At 41.1% G+C, this 19,003-nt stretch overlaps 1 protein-coding gene and 1 pseudogene across 8 annotated transcripts in view; both read left to right on the top strand.

Moving 5' to 3' along the window:
• PCCA (propionyl-CoA carboxylase subunit alpha) overlaps positions 1 to 19,003 on the top strand; it is a 378,400-nt gene that overhangs the window by 43,937 nt on the left and 315,460 nt on the right. For all 8 annotated transcript variants that reach the window (XM_068984257.1, XM_068984256.1, XM_068984261.1 and 5 more), the window contains one exon: positions 18,671 to 18,784. In XM_068984257.1, the coding sequence (XP_068840358.1) occupies positions 18,671 to 18,784 (114 nt within the window). The remainder of the gene's footprint in view (positions 1 to 18,670; positions 18,785 to 19,003) is intronic.
• Positions 16,254 to 16,908, top strand: LOC138089207 (large ribosomal subunit protein uL1 pseudogene; annotated as a pseudogene).

A 19,003-nucleotide genomic window follows, 5' to 3' on the forward strand; every position in this document is an offset into this window, starting at 1 on the left:
ATACCCGTGGCAGATTCATGTTGATATATGGCAAAACCAGTACAATATTGTAAAGTAATTAGATTCCAATTAAAATAAATAAATTTATATTAAAATAAAAATACTGAGTAGTATTGCATTATATGGTATGCATACATACTCTTTGTTTATCCATTTATTCATTGAAAGTTATTTGGATTGTTTAATACTTCTGAGAATTATAAATAGAGCTGCTAGAAACATTTATGTATCAATTTTTGTTTGAATATTAGTTTTTAGTTCTCATGGATAGATGGCTAGGAGTGGGATTGCTAGATCATATGATAAGTGTATGTTTTACTTAGTTGAAAACTGCCATAGTTTTTCAGAGTTTCAGTGCATATTACGTTCCTGTCAGTAGTATGTCAGAGTTGTAGTGGTTCTGTGTCCTTTTCAGCAGTTAGAATTTTTTAATGTTAATCATTCTAATAGGTATGTAGTGGTATCTCAGTGTAATTTAATTTGTATTTCCTTAATGGTTAGAGTGTTAAACATCTTTTCTTGTTCTCATTTTCCATTCTTATATCCTTTTTGGGCTTCCCTTGTGGCTCAGCTGGTAAAGAATCTGCCTGCAATGCAGGAGACCTGGGTTCGATCCCTGGGTTGGGAAGATTCCTGTGGAGAAGGGAACAGGTACCCACCCCAGTATTCTGGCCTGGAGAATTCCATGGACAGAGTAACCTGGCAGGCTTCAGTCCATGGGATTGCAGAGTTGGAGATGACTGAGCAACTCATATATCCTCTTCGGTGACATCCTTGTTCAAGGTTCACACATGTAAAAAATGTTTGTTTTCCTGCTGTTGAATTTAGAGATTTCTTTATGTAGTCTTGATACAATTCTTTGTTGGGTATATGATTTGTGAACATTTTCTTTCAGTTGCAGAAATTGCCTTTTCCTTCTCTTGACAATGTCTACTGTGAATCAGAAGATTTTACTTCTGATAGTCATTTTATCAGTTTTTTGATTCTGTGGGTTTTGTTTTTCGTGTCATGTCTAAAAATTCTTTGCCTAATTCTAAGCTCAGGAAGATTTTGTTCTAAAAGCTTTTAGGTCTCTTATAAATGTTTAGATATAAGATCTATTTTTAGTTACTTTCTATGCAAGATTTTAAGTCTTGGTTGGGGTTTGTTTGCATATGCATGTGTTGAGCTGCTACAACACCATTTGGTGAAAGGACTAAAAAAGACTGTCATTTCCCTATAGTATTGCTTTTGCACCTGTGTGGAAAATCAAATAGTGACTTCTATGATTCTGTTTCTGATCTCTGCTTTCTAGTCCATTGATCTATATGTATGTCCATTTGGCAGTACTACATTGTTTTGATTACTGTAGCTTTATCATCAGAGTTAAAGTTGGATTCCTTCACCTTTATTCTTTTTTGTCTGGGATTGTTTTATCTAGTTGAGTTTCTGTGCTTTCCCATATAAATTTTTAGAGTTTCGTCTGTGTTTATTAAAAATCTTTCTTGCACAATTACAGTCAAAATCCCGGAAAGATTTTTACATGTTGATCTTTTATCTTGTGTTTTTGCTAGCTCACTAGTTGTAGGAGTGTTTTTGGTAGATCCCTTTGGCCCTGGTGGCTCAGATGGTTAAGAATCTGCCTGCAATGTGGGAGACTTGTGTTCCTTACCTGGGTTGCGAAGATCCCCTGGAGAAGGGAATGGCTACCCACTGCAGTATCCCTGCCTGGAAAATTCCATGGACAGAGGAACTTGGTGGGCTACAGTCCATGGGGTTGCAGTGAATTGGACACAACTGAGTGACTAATGCTTTCACTTTTTTTGATATTTTGTGAAGACAATTAAGCTGTCTGACACTAACAGTTCTATTTCTTCTTTTATGATTTGTATGCCTCGTTTCTTTTTCTTTCCTTATTACACTAGGTGGGAACTCTCCGGTATGTTTTGCTATAAGAGTGTTGATACTACATATTTTCCAGTCTAATGGAAAGCAGTCAGTCAGTATTAAGTTTGATGTTATTTGTTGATTTTTGTAGATGCCCTTTATCAGGTTAGGGAAGATCTTGTCTATTTCTGGTTTTCTAAGAATTTTTTTTCATCAATACTTCTTCTGAATCAATTGACATGACTATCTGTATTTTTCTCTTTTGATTATAGTATGATATTTTGCATTGAGTGGCTGATTTAAAAATATTGAACCAATCCTTCATTTTGGGTATAAGCTTTGCTTGATTGTGGTGTATCATTCTTTGTTGTTCAGTCACTAAGTCATGTCCAACTCTTTGTGACCCCATGAACTTCTTCAGTATGGCAGGCTTCCTTGTCCTTCACCACCTCTTGGAGTTTGCTGAAATTCACTTCTATTGAGTCAATGATGCTATCTAACCATCTCATCCTCTGCCATCCCCTTCTTTTCTTGCCCTCAATCCCAGCCTCAGGGTCTTTTCTAGTGAGTCAGTTCTTCTCATCAGGTGGCCAAAGTATTGGAGCTTTGGCATCAGTCCTTCCAATGAATATTCAGGGTTGATTTCCTTTAGGGTTGACTGGTTTGATCTGCTTGTTGTCTCAGGCACTCTGAAGAGTCTTCTTCAGCACCACAGTTTGAAAGCATCAGTTCTTCGGTGCTCAGCCCTCTTTATGTTCCATCTCTCACACCCGTACATGACTACTGGAAAAACCATAGCTTGACTATAGGGACCTTTGTTGGCAAAGTGATGTCTTTGTTTTTAATACGCTCTCTAGGTTTGTCATAGCTTTTCTTCAAAGAGCTAAGCGTCTTTTAATTTCGTGGCTGCATGATGTACTCTGCATAGAAGTTGAATAAGTAGGGTGACAATATACAGCCTTGACTTACTCCTTTCCCAGTTTTGAACCATCTGTTGTTTCATGTAAGGTTCTAACTGTTGCTTCTTGACCCACATGCTGGTTTATCAGGAGGCAGGGAAGGTGGTCTGGTATTCTGGTCTCTTTTTAGAATTTTCCACAGTTTGTTGTGATCCACACAATCAAAGGCTTTAACATAGGCAATCATGCAGAAGTAGATGTATTTGTGGAATTCCCTTGCTTTCTCTGTGATCCAGTGGATGCTGGCAATTTGATCTCTGGTTCCTCTGCCTTTTCTGAACCCAGCTTGTGCATCTGGAAGTTCTCGCTTCACATACTGCTTAGCCGCTCCCTTTTCTGCTTCTGGAGTCAGAAATACAGGGCTTCTGTCTCTCTCAGCACCCCAGTGCCCAGAGAAAAGTGCTGGTCTCATTGCTGGTTCATGGTCATTTGAATTCTCTTCTCCCTCCGTCTGCCTGTTGCTGTGTTCTTTCAGAGTTCACAAGTAGTTGGTTAATGTATTCTGTTCAGATTTCATAGCTGCATTCAGTGGGACAAACAGAATGGAATATGCTTACTCCATTTTACCTGAAATTAGAATGACCAGTGGTGGTAATGATAAGTTATTGAAAAATGAGTGTGGGTAGGATTTTGATTTACCTGAATTGGTTTTTGCATCCTATATGTTATGCTGTATATCCTACATTATGGGAAAAATTTGGTTAGGTGACGTCAGAGGACGAGAAAGGTCTCTGCCTAAGTAGAAAGGTCTCTACTTATTAAGCTTCGTATGAGAGACTTGGAAGAGAAAGGAGAACATTTGCAGCTAACTGCTTTGAATTGCCCAACTGCGGCCGCATATAGTAAGCTGCTGTTCATAGTGGAGTGTCGCATTCCTCATAAGAACGGTTATCTTCTTTCCATGGAAGATAAATGTTGAGAACCACTGACTTCCCGGTTAAAGCCCAAACTCTACTATGGCATTCAAGATCCCTTGCAAGCTGGTTTCCCTTGTAGTCGATCTTTCTCTTCTACCATCCTCCTAGTGACTCCTCCTCACCTTGTTCTCAAGCCATTTCACAGATTTCTAAATATGCTGGGGCCTTTTGCATTCCGTGATTTTGAGTCTGCCCTTTCTCTACGATAGTTCCCCTCTCACTTTTTCCTTTAGATCAGTGATCCGGTTTAATAGTTCCGTAACTGATTTGTCGTGAAACCATTTTTTGCATTAGCTCTTTATATATGCTTTTATTCATTTTAATTGCAGTTGGTATGGAAGTCTGTCTTTGCACTGGACTGAATCCCTAGAGGGGAGGAGACTGATTTATCAAATCTCTTTATCCTTCTGTGGTAGAGCATCTATGATGAGTGTTGGACAGAGTCAGGGAAGTGTTCAGGGTTTACTCAATGGTAAAAGGGATATGGTGGCTGGAACATGTGCTCTGTCATGCCCAGCTCTTCGCCATCCTTTGGACGTAGCCCACCAGGCTCCTCTGTGCTTGGGATTTCCCAGGCAAAAATAGTGGAATGGGTTGTATTTCCTTTCTCCAGGGGATCTTCCTGATCCAGGGATCAAACCTGTGTCTCCTGCATTGGCAGATGGATTCTTTACCACTGAGCCACCTGGGACGCCCCCTGGGTGGAACATGGAATAGCTGAATTGGAAAAGAGAGTGGAGACAGGGACCAGTATTGTGTAAATGGAATTAGGAACTAACATTGGTGGGGGAAATGTTTTCTTCCTTTGAGTTTTGGATATAATACTCAGATACTCATTTTCCTGGTCTTTTAATTATATACAGTTTTTCTTTTTGGTAGGACAGCTTTTCCTATAGTCCTTTCTGTCTAGAGAGCCAGCTGCCACACAGTTTTGCTCCCTTCTGTTGTCCAGATGTTTCTTTCAATTTGGGTATATTTATTTACTCTTTCATACAAAAGCGGCATGCCGACAGCTGCACCAAGTGTTCTGTTCTGTCCTAAGCCAACCAGACATTTGGATTTAGAGAAAAGTTAGATTTTGAAGTAAAAGCCAAGTTGCTTGCAGGCTTATGCAGTCATATATATATATATATATATATATATATATTTCCCCCCCCCCCTCACCCATTGCTGCTGCCAGATTGGGTACCTTTTTACCTCTGTCTTTATAGCATCCTGTCACAAATTCTTTCCAAAAAGTAAAGACCTAATTCACTCTGAAATCTCTGTGATATGAAATGAGCCTTTGTACAGGCTCTAGTCTGTACCTGAGTACTTCCATGCAGCTGGTAAGTTCACTGAAATTACATGCTCCGGATGTTTTCTGCTGATGCTCACCTCTGACCTGGCAGAGTGTGCCAGGCTTTCTGGAAGGGGCAGAACTCCGGAGATAAGTCATGTTTCAGCTTAGCAGGTGACTTCATCTCTCCTGACATGTATCTACTTTCTCTGCTTTTTGAGTCTTCTTACCCTTCACCTTAGATTAGGTGTGTCAGTTCCAAGGAAGTTAGAAGATCTTTGCTTCATTCCTGACACCCTTGCTCTGTTTATCTGAGTTACTCTGAGTCTCTAGACTAAGTCCCCAGAGAAGTCTCTCCTTTCATTCATTTCCTGGTTGCCAGGCCCAGTCACGGAGTCACAGGGGAATTCACTGAATGGCAAACTCACTTTGAATTGGTAACTGTCAAGGTGAATTGTTAGGCTTGGAATAGAAATTCAAAATAGTTTTTGGAGCTCCTTCAAAGTACTCATCCTGTCCTCTGGCAAAGAAGGTTTTTTTTTGGAGGGGGGGATTGTCATTGATGAGAACGAAGGATATTTTTAGAAAATGAAACATTTCCCAGATTTTTGGGGTGGATTCCTGTATCTTGTCCCTGCTTATTGAGAATGACTATGCTCGTGAAAACCCTGAGCTCCCTGACGGCTTTGGATGCTCGCTGCTTCACCGAAGGGAGCTAACTATAGAGTACCAGCAATTTTCAGGGGAGAAGAGCATTGGGAAGGTTATTTTTGATACTCATCTGAAGCTTTTTGGAGAGAAACCAACCAATCATATGCTGTAAATCAAGGTTTTTATGCCCTTTGTGAACACAGCCGGAACGCTGGACAATTTGGGAAGTGGAATCTGAGGTTTAGAAAGCCAGCTTTGGGAGCTCCTAGGAATGCGCAGACACTAGGTAGAATGGATGCTATGAAAAAGATACTCACCGTTCAGATGCACAAAGAGAGGAGTGGTAACTGTGTTACCTGCAGCCAGGTTGCGTTTGTGGCCATAGTAATTTAGGAGCTGGATGAGCATTTTCAGATTTTTATTACAAATTAGATTGTGTGTAAGAAACTGTTGATATTTTTCATGACAGTCTTAAAAATAAGTTTTAACTATTTCATTTTGGAAAGCTATATTGGTCACAAGTTTTGATTTTTTATTAAAATATACTGTATTTTCTGTGATTAAAAAAAATACAAAATTTTAAAGGTCTTGACTTCTAATTGAGGCTGGTGGAATGAGTCAGACTTCTGTCTTCCCATTCCAATTCCCAAGGAAGAGAAACAGTTAAAAAGACAAATTCAAAAGAAAAAAAACCCCAAACAAACCAGAATTTTGTTGTAAAACAGAGTGGGGAGTATGGTCCTGGAAATGATGAGGAATTTCTGAAAGAGAGAGAGCAGATGGTACTGTTCAGTAGAAAACCGCCGTCTACAACATGGACAGGAGAGGATGGCTGTAAAAGACGGGAGCCTTTCCAGAAGAGAGAGATCCAGAGCAGGACGGGACCTGGGCCGTGGACAGGGTGTCTGCTTAGGAAACATCACGATGGCCGTCCAGGTGGTGATTCCTCGTGCTGCGGGTCCACCCGCAGGGAGATGGCTGGCAGACTGGAGGGCCATGTCTCAGAGTTCTTTAGTAGTTAAAAAATAATAAGATAGATCTCTACGTATTGATAGAACATCTCTGACATTTTAAAGACTGAAAAAGAACATATAGAATGACATGTGATATGAAAATATCATCAGTGTGGGACTTCCCTGGCGGTCCCGTGGTTAAAACTCCACACTCCCAATGCAGGATGCGATCCCTGATTAAGCAACTGAGATCCTACATGCCACATGGCCTGACCAAAAGAAAATCAACCCTGTTAATGTTTAAACCCCACCCTCCCCACACACACTCTAAAAAACAGTATATACATTACGTAAAAGCACAGACTAGGGATTCTCAGCAGTGGCACCATTGGCATTTTGGGTTAAGTGATTCTTCTTTATGGGTGGCTGTCCTGCTCATGGTCTAATGGAATGTTTTGAAGTATCCTGTCCTCTCCCCACTAGACAGCAGTAGCATCCTTCCATCCCACCATCGTGACCAGCAAAACTGTCTGCAGTCGTTGCCAGCTGTGTCCTGGCACAGAGTTGCTCCCAGTTGAGATCCCTGGCATAGACAAAGGTCTAAGCGTGCATCTTCACCTGAGAAGTGATAACTGGAGAGGAAAAATGTGATGGGGTTGCAGGTGTTATTGAAAGAGTTGTTAGCTTAGCTTTCAACAAGAACAATGTTTTGGTGTTACATGTTGTTTAAACAAAAAACCAAAACCCAAAGATGCCTTTGTTTCTTTGTAGGATCTCTCTTAAATTAAAAAATGTTCAGCTCAGTTGTGTCCGACTCTTTGCGACCCCATGAATTGCAGCACGCCAGGCCTCCCTGTCCATCACCATCTCCCGGAGTTCACTCAGACTCACGTCCATCGAGTCTGTGATGCCATCCAGCCATCTCATCCTTGGTCGTCCCCTTCTCCTCCTGCCCCCAATCCCTCCCAGCATCAGAGTCTTTTCCAATCAGTCAACTCTTCTCATGAGGTGGCCAAAGTACTGGAGCTTCAGCTTTAGCATCATTCCTTCCAAAGAAATCCCAGGGTTGATCTCCTTCAGAATGAACTGGTTGGATCTCCTTGCAGTACAAGGGACTCTCAAGAGACTTCTCCAACACCACAGTTCAAAAGCATCAATTCTTCGGCGTTCAGCCTCCTTCACAGTCCAACTCTCACATCTATACATGACCACAGGAAAAACCATAGCCTTGACTAGATGGACCTTAGTCGGCAAAGTAATGTCTCTGCTTTTGAATATACTATCTAGGTTAATCATAACTTTTCTTCCAAGGAGTAAGCCTCTTTGAATTTCATGGCTGCAGTCACCATCTGCAGTGATTTTGGAGCCCCAAAAAATAAAGTCTGACACTGTTTCCACTGTTTCCCCATCTACTTCCCATGAAGTGATGGGACCAGATGCCATGATCTTCGTTTTCTGAATGTTGAGCTTTAAGCCAACTTTTTTGCTCTCCTCTTTCACTTTCATCAAGAGGCTTTTTAGCTCCTCTTCACTTTCTGCCATAAGGGTGGTGTCCTCTGCATATCTGAGGTTATTGATATTTCTCCCGGCAATCTTGATTCCAGCTTGTGTTTCTTCCAGTCCAGCATTTCTCATGATGTACTCTGCATAGAAGTTAAATAAGCAGGGTGACAGTATACAGCCTTGACGTACTCCTTTTCCTATTTGGGACCAGTCTGTTGTTCCATGTCCAGTTCTAACTGTTGCTTCCTGACCTGCATACAGATTTCTCAAGAGGCAGGTTAGGTGGTCTGGTATTCCCATCTCTTTCAGAATTTTCCACAGTTTATTGTGATCCGCACAGTTAAAGGCTTTGGCATAGTCAATAAAGCCGAAGTAGATGTTTTTCTGGAACTCTCTTGCTTTTTCCATGATCCCATGGATGTTGGCAATTTGATCTCTGGTTCCTCTGCCTTTTCTAAAACCAGGTTGAACATCAGGGAGTTCACGGTTCACGTATTGCTGAAGCCTGGCTTGGAGAACTTCGAGCATTACTTTACTAGCGTGTCAGATGAGTGCAATTGTGCGGTAGTTTGAGCATTCTTTGGCATTGCCTTTCTTTGGGATTGGAATGAAAACTGACCTTTTCCAGTCCTGTGGCCACTGCTGGGGAGTTTTCCAAATTTGCTGGCATATTGAATGCAGCACTTTCACAGCATCATCTTTCAGGGTTTGAAAGAGCTCAACTGGAATTCCATCACCTCCACTAGCTTTGTTCGTAGTGATGCTTTCTAAGGCCCACTTGACTTCATATTCCAAGATGTCTGGCTCTAGATTAGTGATCACATCATCATGATTATCTGGGTCAAATGATCAGTGATCAAAAGAAGAAATACAGATAGCTCACAAACATGAAAATATGCCCAAAGGCACTCATAATCAGAGAAATGCAAATTGAAAACCAGTCAGGAGTCATTTTTCTTCATTAGATTAAGAAAATTAGATCAGCAAACAGTAAAAATGTTCAGTGGTGGTGTGGTGTGGGGAAGTTCATCTCCGCTCAGCATGTTAATAGACATAGGCTCTTAAGTATGTGGTTTATAGCCTTTACACTTTCAAATATTTTTCTCATAGAAATATGCATACATGTTTAGAGAATCCTTTTGCAGCTTGTAATATCTGCAGATGGGCCATAATATCCATTACTGGAGAAAAGGTTAAGTTATGGTTTACCCAGTTACTAGGAATGTTATATAGCAATTAAATAAGTTGCAAGAATAATACATGGTGTGATGCAATTTATGGGAAGAAAATCTTAAGCTTAATATAAAACATACACTTTTATGTCTGCTATACATATGAAAATAGCTAAGTCTGAAAGGACACATACAAAACCGTTGCCACTTTGTTTCAGCTTGGGAAGTGGGACTTAGAGGCCTTAATGGGGATGAGAAGTTATGGTTATCTGTAGTGCTTAAACTTTTAAATTTTCTGCCAAGCTATTCTTACATTACTTTGGATTAAAAAACTTGAGAACACCTGGATGACTCACTTGGACGTGTAGTCTTATCAATTAGCGGCACCTCAGAAGCAGTGGTGGTGCTGGGCAGGTTCTAGGAGTTTTCGAGAGCTTATGGAATTGGTGGCTATTTGTATTTAAATTATTAGAACCGACATTTAACTGTTCTTAGGGTTTGGGAACACTTTAAGAAAAATACACTGCTTACAATGGAGAGTATTTCTTAATTCTATTCCTAGACTCTCACTCTAACATTGTTTTAGAAATCCGTACTCAGAATTACATATGTATATGCAAGCTTTCATGACTAGAGTCTTAAATGAATGTGTGGTAGCTTTTCTTTAGTAGATGGAAAATGATTACAAGCTAGGATTACGCCCACATTCTCATTATTGATATTTTCTTTTTTGTGGTGTTTGTGTTTTTCCTCCCATGTTGGATTTTTTTCTTCTTGTTTTTTAGTCACTAAGTCGTGTCCAACTCTTTGTGACCCCATGAACTGCAGCACGTGTGTGTGTGTGTGTGTGTGTAGCAGACTATATAAGTTCTGAAACTACATTTTTTCACAATCGCTTGTCAGTGATAGTCTGCAAGTGGTGATGAATCTGTATAGTTTTTTAAAAGACTGTAAAATTACATAAAGTTTATCACTTTATTTTTAATTGTACAATTCAGTGGCATTGTGTGTTTAATGCCACTGTTGTACTGTTGTACAACCATCACCACCTTCTATTTCCAGAACTTTTTCTACTGAATCTCTATAAATTTTGCAGACTCTTTCCAGGTTGTCTTTTGTCTTCACAGCTGTGTGTTTGGCTGCTCATAGTGGTTTTGTTTCCATCTTAGGGGCTTCTAGTCAAGTTTGTGAGCCTGGGCACACACACTCACATCTGTTAGGTATTTCTGTGAGGACATCTCCCTGAAAAGCTCTATCAATATGCAATGAAGAAGTGTTATTGAATACCTTGTATGTGTACTGCATCTTACCAACAGTTAGAGAAGAAGGTAAAATACTCTTGCATCCCCCAACATTCCCTGGCATTACTGTTAAGCCACATGAAAGACTCGTCACCTGCAGTTTGCCTTTCTTTTCTTGCCTCCCATTTGCTCTTCAACCGAGGGATGTCTGGCTTCTATTTCTGTTGTTCGAGTAAGTCCCCAAGGTTGCCAGAGATCTGGCTCGTTGGATCCAGTAGCTATTCTAAATGCCTCCCTTCTCTGGTCTGTCTGGAGCACGCAGCACTGGTTCCTTCTGCTTCGATGCTTATTACTTCCATACCATTTTCACTCCCTCCCAGGCCTCCGTGCATTTGGTACAGTGTTTGTACTGCTGGAATGCCCTTCTCAGTTGGCTTCTGTCTCAGGAATCTTCTTTGTCAGGTGAATCTTAACTTTCTCTTTATTGGTTAGTCATTAATCAAAAATTAATAGCATATAGCACTGTGCTGTGTACCAGGAGTATCTCATTAGACCTCACAGCACAGTGGATTTAAAATATTTTTATATGAAATTTCCTGATTTTACTTAACAATTTCATTGAATCATGGTGTATTTTTTAGACTTGTGCAGCCCTCACCCTGTCCAGTTTTAGAACGTAGCCATCACCCAGAAAGACCTCTTTGTGTCCATCTGCAGTCACTCTTGTTGCCGCCTTCACCTCGGTAGCCACTGATACACTTTCTGTCTGTAGTTTTGCATTTTCTAAAAATTTTCAGATACATCAAATTATTTAATAGTGGGCCTTTTGTGTCTGGCTTTTTCATGTAGAATAATGTTTTTGTGGTTGTTGTTCAGCTGCTAAGTCACGTCTGACTCTTTGCGACCCCGTGGACTGCTGTGTACCAGGCTTCCCTGACCTTCACTGTCTCCCAGAGTGTGTTCAAACTCATGTTCATTGAGTCAGTGATGCCATCCAACCATCTCATCCTCTGTCACCCCCTTCTTTCTCCTGCCCTCAATCTTTCCCAGCATTAGGGTTTCCTCCAATGAGTTGGCTCTTTGCATCACGTGGCCAAAGTAGTGGAACTTCAGCTTCAGCATCAGTATTTCCGGTGAATATTCAGGGTTAATTTCCTTTAGGATGGACTGGTTTAATCTTCTTGTTGTCTAAGGAAGTCTCAAGAGTCTTCTCCAGCACTGCAATTCAAAAGCATCACTTCTTTGGAGCTCAACCTTTTTTACGGTCCAACTCTCACATCCGCAGATGACTGGAAAAACCATAGCTTTGACTGTACAGACCTTTGTCAACAAAGTGATGTCTCTGCTTTTTAATATGCTGTTTAGGTTTGTCATAGCTTTTCATCCAGGGAGCGAGGGTCTTTTAATTTCATGGCTCCATTCACCATCTGCAGTGATTTTTTTGAGCCCAATAAAATAAAATCTGCCACTGTTTCCAGCTTTTTCACATCTATTTGCCATAAAGTGATGGGACTACATGCTATGATATTAGTTTTTTGAATGTTCAGTTTTAAACCAGCCTTTCCACTCTGCTCTTTCACCTTCATCAAGAGCTTCTTTAGTTCCTCTTCACTTTCTGCCATTAGTGGTATCATCTGCATATCTAAGGTTGTTATTTCTCCCAGCAGTCTTGATTCCAGCTTGTGGTTTATCTAGCCAGCAGTTTGCATGATGTACTCTGCATATAAGTTAAAGAAGCCAGGTGACAATATACAGCCTTGACATACTCCTATCCCAATTTTGGATGTTTTTGAGATTTATGTTACTACATTTATCAGTTTGTGGCCGTTTTTTGTTCGAGTAATACTCTACTATATGAGTCGAATACATTTTGCTTTGTCCATTTACCAGCTGCTGGCCATTCGGGTGGCTTTCAGTTTTTGATATTATGAATAAGCCTGTTATGAACAATTGTGTCCATGTGTTTGCATGGGCATATATTATCATTTCTCTTGGGTGTATGCTTAGGAGTGGAATTGCTGGGTCATTTGATAACTATACTTTTTAGGTACTAACAGACTGTTTTCCAAAGCAGCTGTACCATTTTATATTCCCACTAGTAGAGTATGTGGGTTCAAGTTTCTCCTCATTGTCACCAATGTTTGTCATTATCTTTTTGATTATAGACATCCTGTCGGGTGGGAAGTGGAATTGCATTGTTATTAATATTGTCTTTGAAGTACAAAAGTTTTAAATTTTGATTAATTCTATCAGACTTTTTCCTTTATGGATCAGTCTTCAGGAGACTGACATCTGTGGAGTGTATCTCTTTTTTTTTTCAATTTTATTTTATTTTTAATTTATTTATTTTAGTTGGAGGCTAATTACTTTACAATATTGTAGTGGTTTTTGCCATGCGCTGATATGAATCAGCCATGGGTGCACATGTGTTCCCCATCCTGAACCCCCCTGCCACCTCCCTTCCCATCCCATCCCTCAGGGTCATCCCAGTGCACCAGCCCTGAGCACCTGTCTCATGCATTGAACCTGGCGATCTGTTTCACATATGATAACATACATGTTTCAGTGCTGTTCTCTCAGATCATCCCACCCTTGCCTTCTCCCACAGAGTCCAAAAGACTGTTCTATACATCTGTGTCTCTTTGTCTGTCTTGCATATAGGTTTATCGTTAGCATCTTTCTAAATTCCATATATATGCATTAGTATACTGTGTTGGTGTTTTTCTTTCTGGCTTACTCACTCTGTATAATAGGCTCCAGTTTCATCCACCTGATTAGAACTGATTCAAATGTATTCTTTTTAATGGCTGAGTAATATTCCACGTGTATATGTACCACAGCTTTCTTATCCATTTGTCTGCTGATGGACATCTAGGTTGCTTCCATGTCCTGGCTATTATAAACAGTGCTGCGATGAACATTGGGGTACACGTGTCTCTTTCAGTTCTGGTCACCTCGGTGTGTATGCCCAGCAGTGGGATGGAGCTTCCTTGACCTCTGCCTTGGGTTGGGGGTTTGAAGACAAGAGCAGGAGGTCAGGCTGCCTCTCCCAGCCCCACTTCCCTACCTTGCTGCCCTTCTCACAGTGGCCACATTCTGCTAGTTTAGCGTGGGGCCCCCATGCTCACCAGCTCTCTGTGCCATCCGTGCTCTGAGCCCCTTCAGGGCTGTGAAGGCCATGCCCTGCCACTGTTGTCAGTCCCTGTGGACCTTGTCAGCCCCTGTTGGTTGTGCGCCAGGTTGAGCTTCCTGCGTCGCACAGCGGCTTTCCCCTGGCCGTCTGTTTCCCTATGGTGGTGTGTTTATCTCCACTCTGCTCTCTCCATTCAGATCGCCCTGTCCTTGCCCCACTGTGTCCAAGTCTGTCTTCACTGTCTGTGGGGAAGAAACATCTTTAGTGCTGCTTGTCTTCCTTAGCTTTCTCATTCTCTGCTAGTTCAGCAGGTATTTCAAGGCTTGCTTTCCCTAGATAGGGCTGGTCTAGTCTATTTTTTTTAGTCTCCTTTTCACCTTAGGTGCAATCTGTTTGAGATTAGGGTCCAAGCAGAGTTATCTTTACATCATGTCTCAGGCATCTAATGGACTAATATGAAAGTTTCCATTAACTCAAAGTTTTAAAATTCAGACATAATTTTTAACCTATCTATGGCTAAGCATTTAATTATTTAAACAAAAAGTCAATAAGGAAGATGATTTTTTTCAGTCCCATAAATTTAAAAACATATCCTTGTTCTGCTAGATTGTTATTTGGCCTAAAATAAAAGGCTGATACAAGTAATTTTCCCCTATTTAAAGAATCAGAAATTTTCCAAATGTTAGTCGTTAAATTGTGTCTTGACTCTTTGGACCCCATGGACTATAGCCCATCAGACTGCTCTGAATGGAATTCTCCAGGCAAGAATACTGGAATGGGTAGACATTCCCTTTTCCAGGGCATCTTCCTAACCCAGGGATCGAACCCGGATCTCCTGTCTTGCAGGTAGATTCTTTACCTATATAAGAACTAATGCTTGAGGAGGAAACTAATAATCTTTAAAATAAATAAAACCCCATTTGGAAACTTTTCTATTGGAAAAGTTTGTGAAGACTGACTCCTTGACTTAGTACTTAAAATCTGATTTTCTATTTGAAACTTGCTGTCTGCAATACCCTGGTTAATTCACTAGTTCAGTTTCAGTTTTCCATTATTGTTATATTTTCCTTTTACTATTGAAATATAAAAATGAAATTTACATTTTTTCAGGGTATTGACATTTGTGAGACATAAATACATCTAGTCAGTGTGGGTGATGCTGCTAAGTCATTCTTCAGAAGAGAGTCTGCACTGCTTGAATGCAGTTTGTTTTGTATTAATATCATGGGCTTCCCTAGTAGCTCAGCTGGTGAAGAATCCACCTGCAATGTGGGAGACCTCGGTTCTATTCCTGGGTTGGGAAGATCTGCTGGAGAAGGGAACAGCTACCCACTCCAGTATCCTGGCCTGGAGAGTTCCACAGACTATATAGTCCATGGGGTCGCACAGAGTCGGACACGACTGAGTGACTTTCACTTTGTATTAATATTATTAAGCCAAAGAAATCACTTTAGTCATTTAGAACAGTAGCAACCAAATTGAAATAGGGTTTTGGAAGTGTTTAAACTGTTCTTTCCTGGTTGGCTCATAAGTATCTCCTTGGGCACTAAGGCAGCAGAATGTTCCTAGTTTTTTTTTCCTCTCTCAAATGGTTTTACCACATATTTTTGCTAGTACTGAGCCTGTGCCAGACTGTGGACTTGAGATGCTAGTATATGCTTCTACCTTAAAGCAAGATTTGTTTCTGAGAAATAGAAGAAACCGACCAACCCTTTAGAAACAGCATGTTTTGCTTTTTTTTGTAAAGTCCATAGGCAGTTTTGACCTGCTTTTGATGTATTTATTTGAATGTTTATTCAAACAATATTAATGATTTGCTAAAACATGTTATCAGAGAAGGCAGTGGCACCCCACTCCAGGACTCTTGCCTGGAAAATCCCATGGACGGAGTATCCTGGTAGGCTGCAGTCCATCGGGTCGCTAAGAGTCGGACACGACTGAGCGACTTCACTTTCACTTTTCACTTTCATGCATTGGAGAAGGAAATGGCAACTCACTCCAGTGTTCTTGCCTGGAGAATCCCAGGGACGGGGGAGCCTGGTGGGCTGCTGTCTATGGGGTCGCACAGAGTCGGACACGACTGAAGCGACTTAGCAGCAAAACATGTTATGGGCTTTGAGCTAGATTCTCAGTTTGTTTACATGTAAGAGTTTGTGCTAACCTAGGAAGAGTGTCTATTTTGATGATAGTTGAAAAACAAAGGATGCAACATTATATATGCAGTTTGGTTACAGAAGTATATTTAAAGAAAAGCCTGAAAGTAAACAAGTCAAAATGTTATTAGGGTTCCCCTCCTTTTTAATGCATATTTATTGTAGAAAGTTTGGACATACCAATACACATGGATGCGTGTGTAGATGTTTCAATCCCACCCCCACCATCCCCTGCCCCCCACCATATAATCCTTAGTTGCCATGGATTACTACAACTGGAGAAGGTTTAATTTAGCATAGCCTTTTACCTCAAAGACAATGGCTTAACAGTGAAAGTTAAGCAGTCATTCAAGTGTATCTATAAATTTAAAAGCTTGTAGCAGTAAAACTGTGCTGGACTTTTCCAGTTATCGCGGCGTAGGGAACTATGAGCAGCAAAGTCTCCCGCGACACCCTCTACGAGGCGGTGCGGGAAGTCCTGCACGGGCACCAGCGCAAGCGCAGAAAGTTTTTGGAGACGGTGGAGCTTCAGATCAGCCTGAAGAACTATGACCCTCAGAAGGACAAACGTTTCTCGGGCACCGTCAGGCTTAAGTCCACTCCCTGCCCCAAGTTCTCCGTGTGTGTCTTGGGGGACCAGCAGCATTGTGATGAGGCCAAGGCTGTGGATATCCCCCACATGGACATCGAGGCACTGAAAAAACTCAACAAGAATAAGAAACTGGTCAAGAAGCTGGCCAAGAAATATGATGCCTTTTTGGCTTCAGAGTCTCTGATCAAGCAGATCCCCCGAATCCTCGGCCCAGGCCTGAACAAGGCTGGCAAGTTCCCTTCCTTGCTGACCCACAATGAGAACATGGTGGCCAAAGTTGATGAAGTGAAGTCCACGATCAAGTTCCAGATGAAGAAGGTGCTGTGTCTGGCAGTGGCTGTTGGCCACGTGAAGATGACAGATGATGAGCTTGTGTACAACATGCACTTAGCTGTCAACTTCCTGGTATCATTGCTCAAGAAAAATTGGCAGAACGTCAGGGCCTTGTACATTAAGAGCACCATGGGCAAGCCCCAGCATCTGTACTAAGGCACAGCTTAATAAACCATACTAAACCATCAAAAAAAGAAAAACAAACTGTGCTGGGAGAGATTATTTTTGAAAAAGGAATTTAAGACAACTTCCGCGTTGCAGGACCTTATGATCTGGCAAAGGAGAGTGTATAAATTTTAACAGACATAATCTGTAAAGCAGTCAAAATGACATTACTGGGCAGGAGGTGATGAAAGGTTGACTTTTGTATCAGGTGCTGTGGAAGCTCAGATCGCGGGAGATTGATCTGAAGACTCGGGTAGAAGGGAAGCTTGAGACACTGAGTGGCACCTGGAGGGAGATGAAGGCACAGAATAAGTGTGGATTTACCTTTAAAACCATCCCCGCCTGAGTTAGGCATTCTTTCTAAAGGAGTGTTCAGTTTCTTATAGAGAAAACCCACAACCACAACTATAGCAACAAAACTGCTATTAATAGGGACTGACCTGGACAGAAGGCAGTAGAAAAGCGGACATTCTGGTCTGAGGGGAGAAGAGCAAGTTGAAGTTGGGAATAAGCAAGGCATACAGGAGAGCCTTGCTTTGAGTTTGGGAATCTTTAGGATTCTTTTGCAAGCCTGGCTGCCTTTCCTCGGATATTATTAAAGAAACTGAACTGTGTAGATTTGAGTATTTGATGTTAAAATACTGATCTGTAAATCCCTTGAGTAGTAAGTATTTTTAACGTTTCAATACACCATACAGTTTTGTGCATAGTTTGAAAATATTGAATTGAATTGATAAAGAGAACTCTGAACTTTCTTAAAGATGAGTTGGGTGGTTTTTTTTTTTTAATCTCATTTAAAACCAAGTGCTTCTTTAAAAACTACTTTATAGCTGGGGAATATAACTTAGCAATACCCAAATTTATTTTCCACCTCAGACTTTTTGGAAGAGGGTCATACATGCCCAGGTATATGGATGTGTTCCAGTTTTTAATGTCTGCCTTGTAAAATAAGTTTAAACTGCTAGGAAAAGCCATTTCAAAAACATTATGAATCCCTTTCATCATTTTAAAAGAATAGATTGCTTTCAGAAGTAAGTAACTTACTCTACTCTGTATTGAATGCCTTGCGTTTCTTAAACAAAAATAGGTTTGAAACACTGTGGAGGAAATAGTCTTAAAAATGCAGCACATATTCTTCAGTTTGGAGTTGATTTAGAACTTAATGCATGTATCGGTTCTTTTAGGAAGAAAGGTTAAAATGGATGAGGATCGAATATGAGACCGTTTAAATGATTCTTAAGGTTTTCTGGCACATGTGTGGTGGTATTGAACTCTTCAGTCCGGAGCTTCAGTTTGTGCCTGGTGCTGACCTAATGCTGTGTAGGAACACTCACCCCATCCCTTCACTCAGTTTCTCTAATTATCTCCACTTCCTGGGGAGTTTGCTTAGAACTGGGCAGGAGTGCTTGTTATTAGTATATTAGGCTACCCTGGCTACATGTAACAGGGTAGTTTTTGATACAAGATTTATGTAGAGATGAAGTGAATGTTTACAGGATGCTAAAATTGTTTGCTGTGATTTTACCTAATCAAATTGGTGTGGAAATGATCGGGTTAGACAGTGCGCTTGTAATAAATGAAATCTTGGTTAATATAGCCCTGAGCTTATTTGCCACACTGTAGCTTCCTAGTGCATATTCAGAGAGAGATCTGAGGACAGCCGTGCACTCAGGTTCGCCCTTGTGGGTATGCTTGCAGATGCAGGTAGTTCTCTTTGCTGGGAGGCCCTGTTAACGCAGAGATTTCTCTTCAGGTTCACGTGAAGATGGCGGACGAGGCTGTCTGCGTTGGCCCAGCGCCCACCAGTAAGAGCTACCTCAACATGGACGCCATCATGGACGCTGTCAGGAACACCAGGGCCCAAGCTGTGAGTCCGAATGAACCCTTCTGCTGCAGCTGTTTCATATGTAGTGAGAGGAACGCTAGAGTTTGTATTTTAAAAAAAAAGGGAAAGAATGATCGAAAGTGCTGTTGCAGTTCATGTCACATGAGTGAAATGTGGCCGAATCCGCTACTGGGAGTCAGAGGCTTTGTGGCAACTGGCAGGGTTGGCCTCTGATCTCGCAGGTGGCTGTTGGGTTCAACT

Source organism: Capricornis sumatraensis, chromosome 12 (genome assembly GCF_032405125.1).
Source record: "Capricornis sumatraensis isolate serow.1 chromosome 12, serow.2, whole genome shotgun sequence".
NCBI classification, from domain to species: domain Eukaryota; kingdom Metazoa; phylum Chordata; class Mammalia; order Artiodactyla; family Bovidae; genus Capricornis; species Capricornis sumatraensis.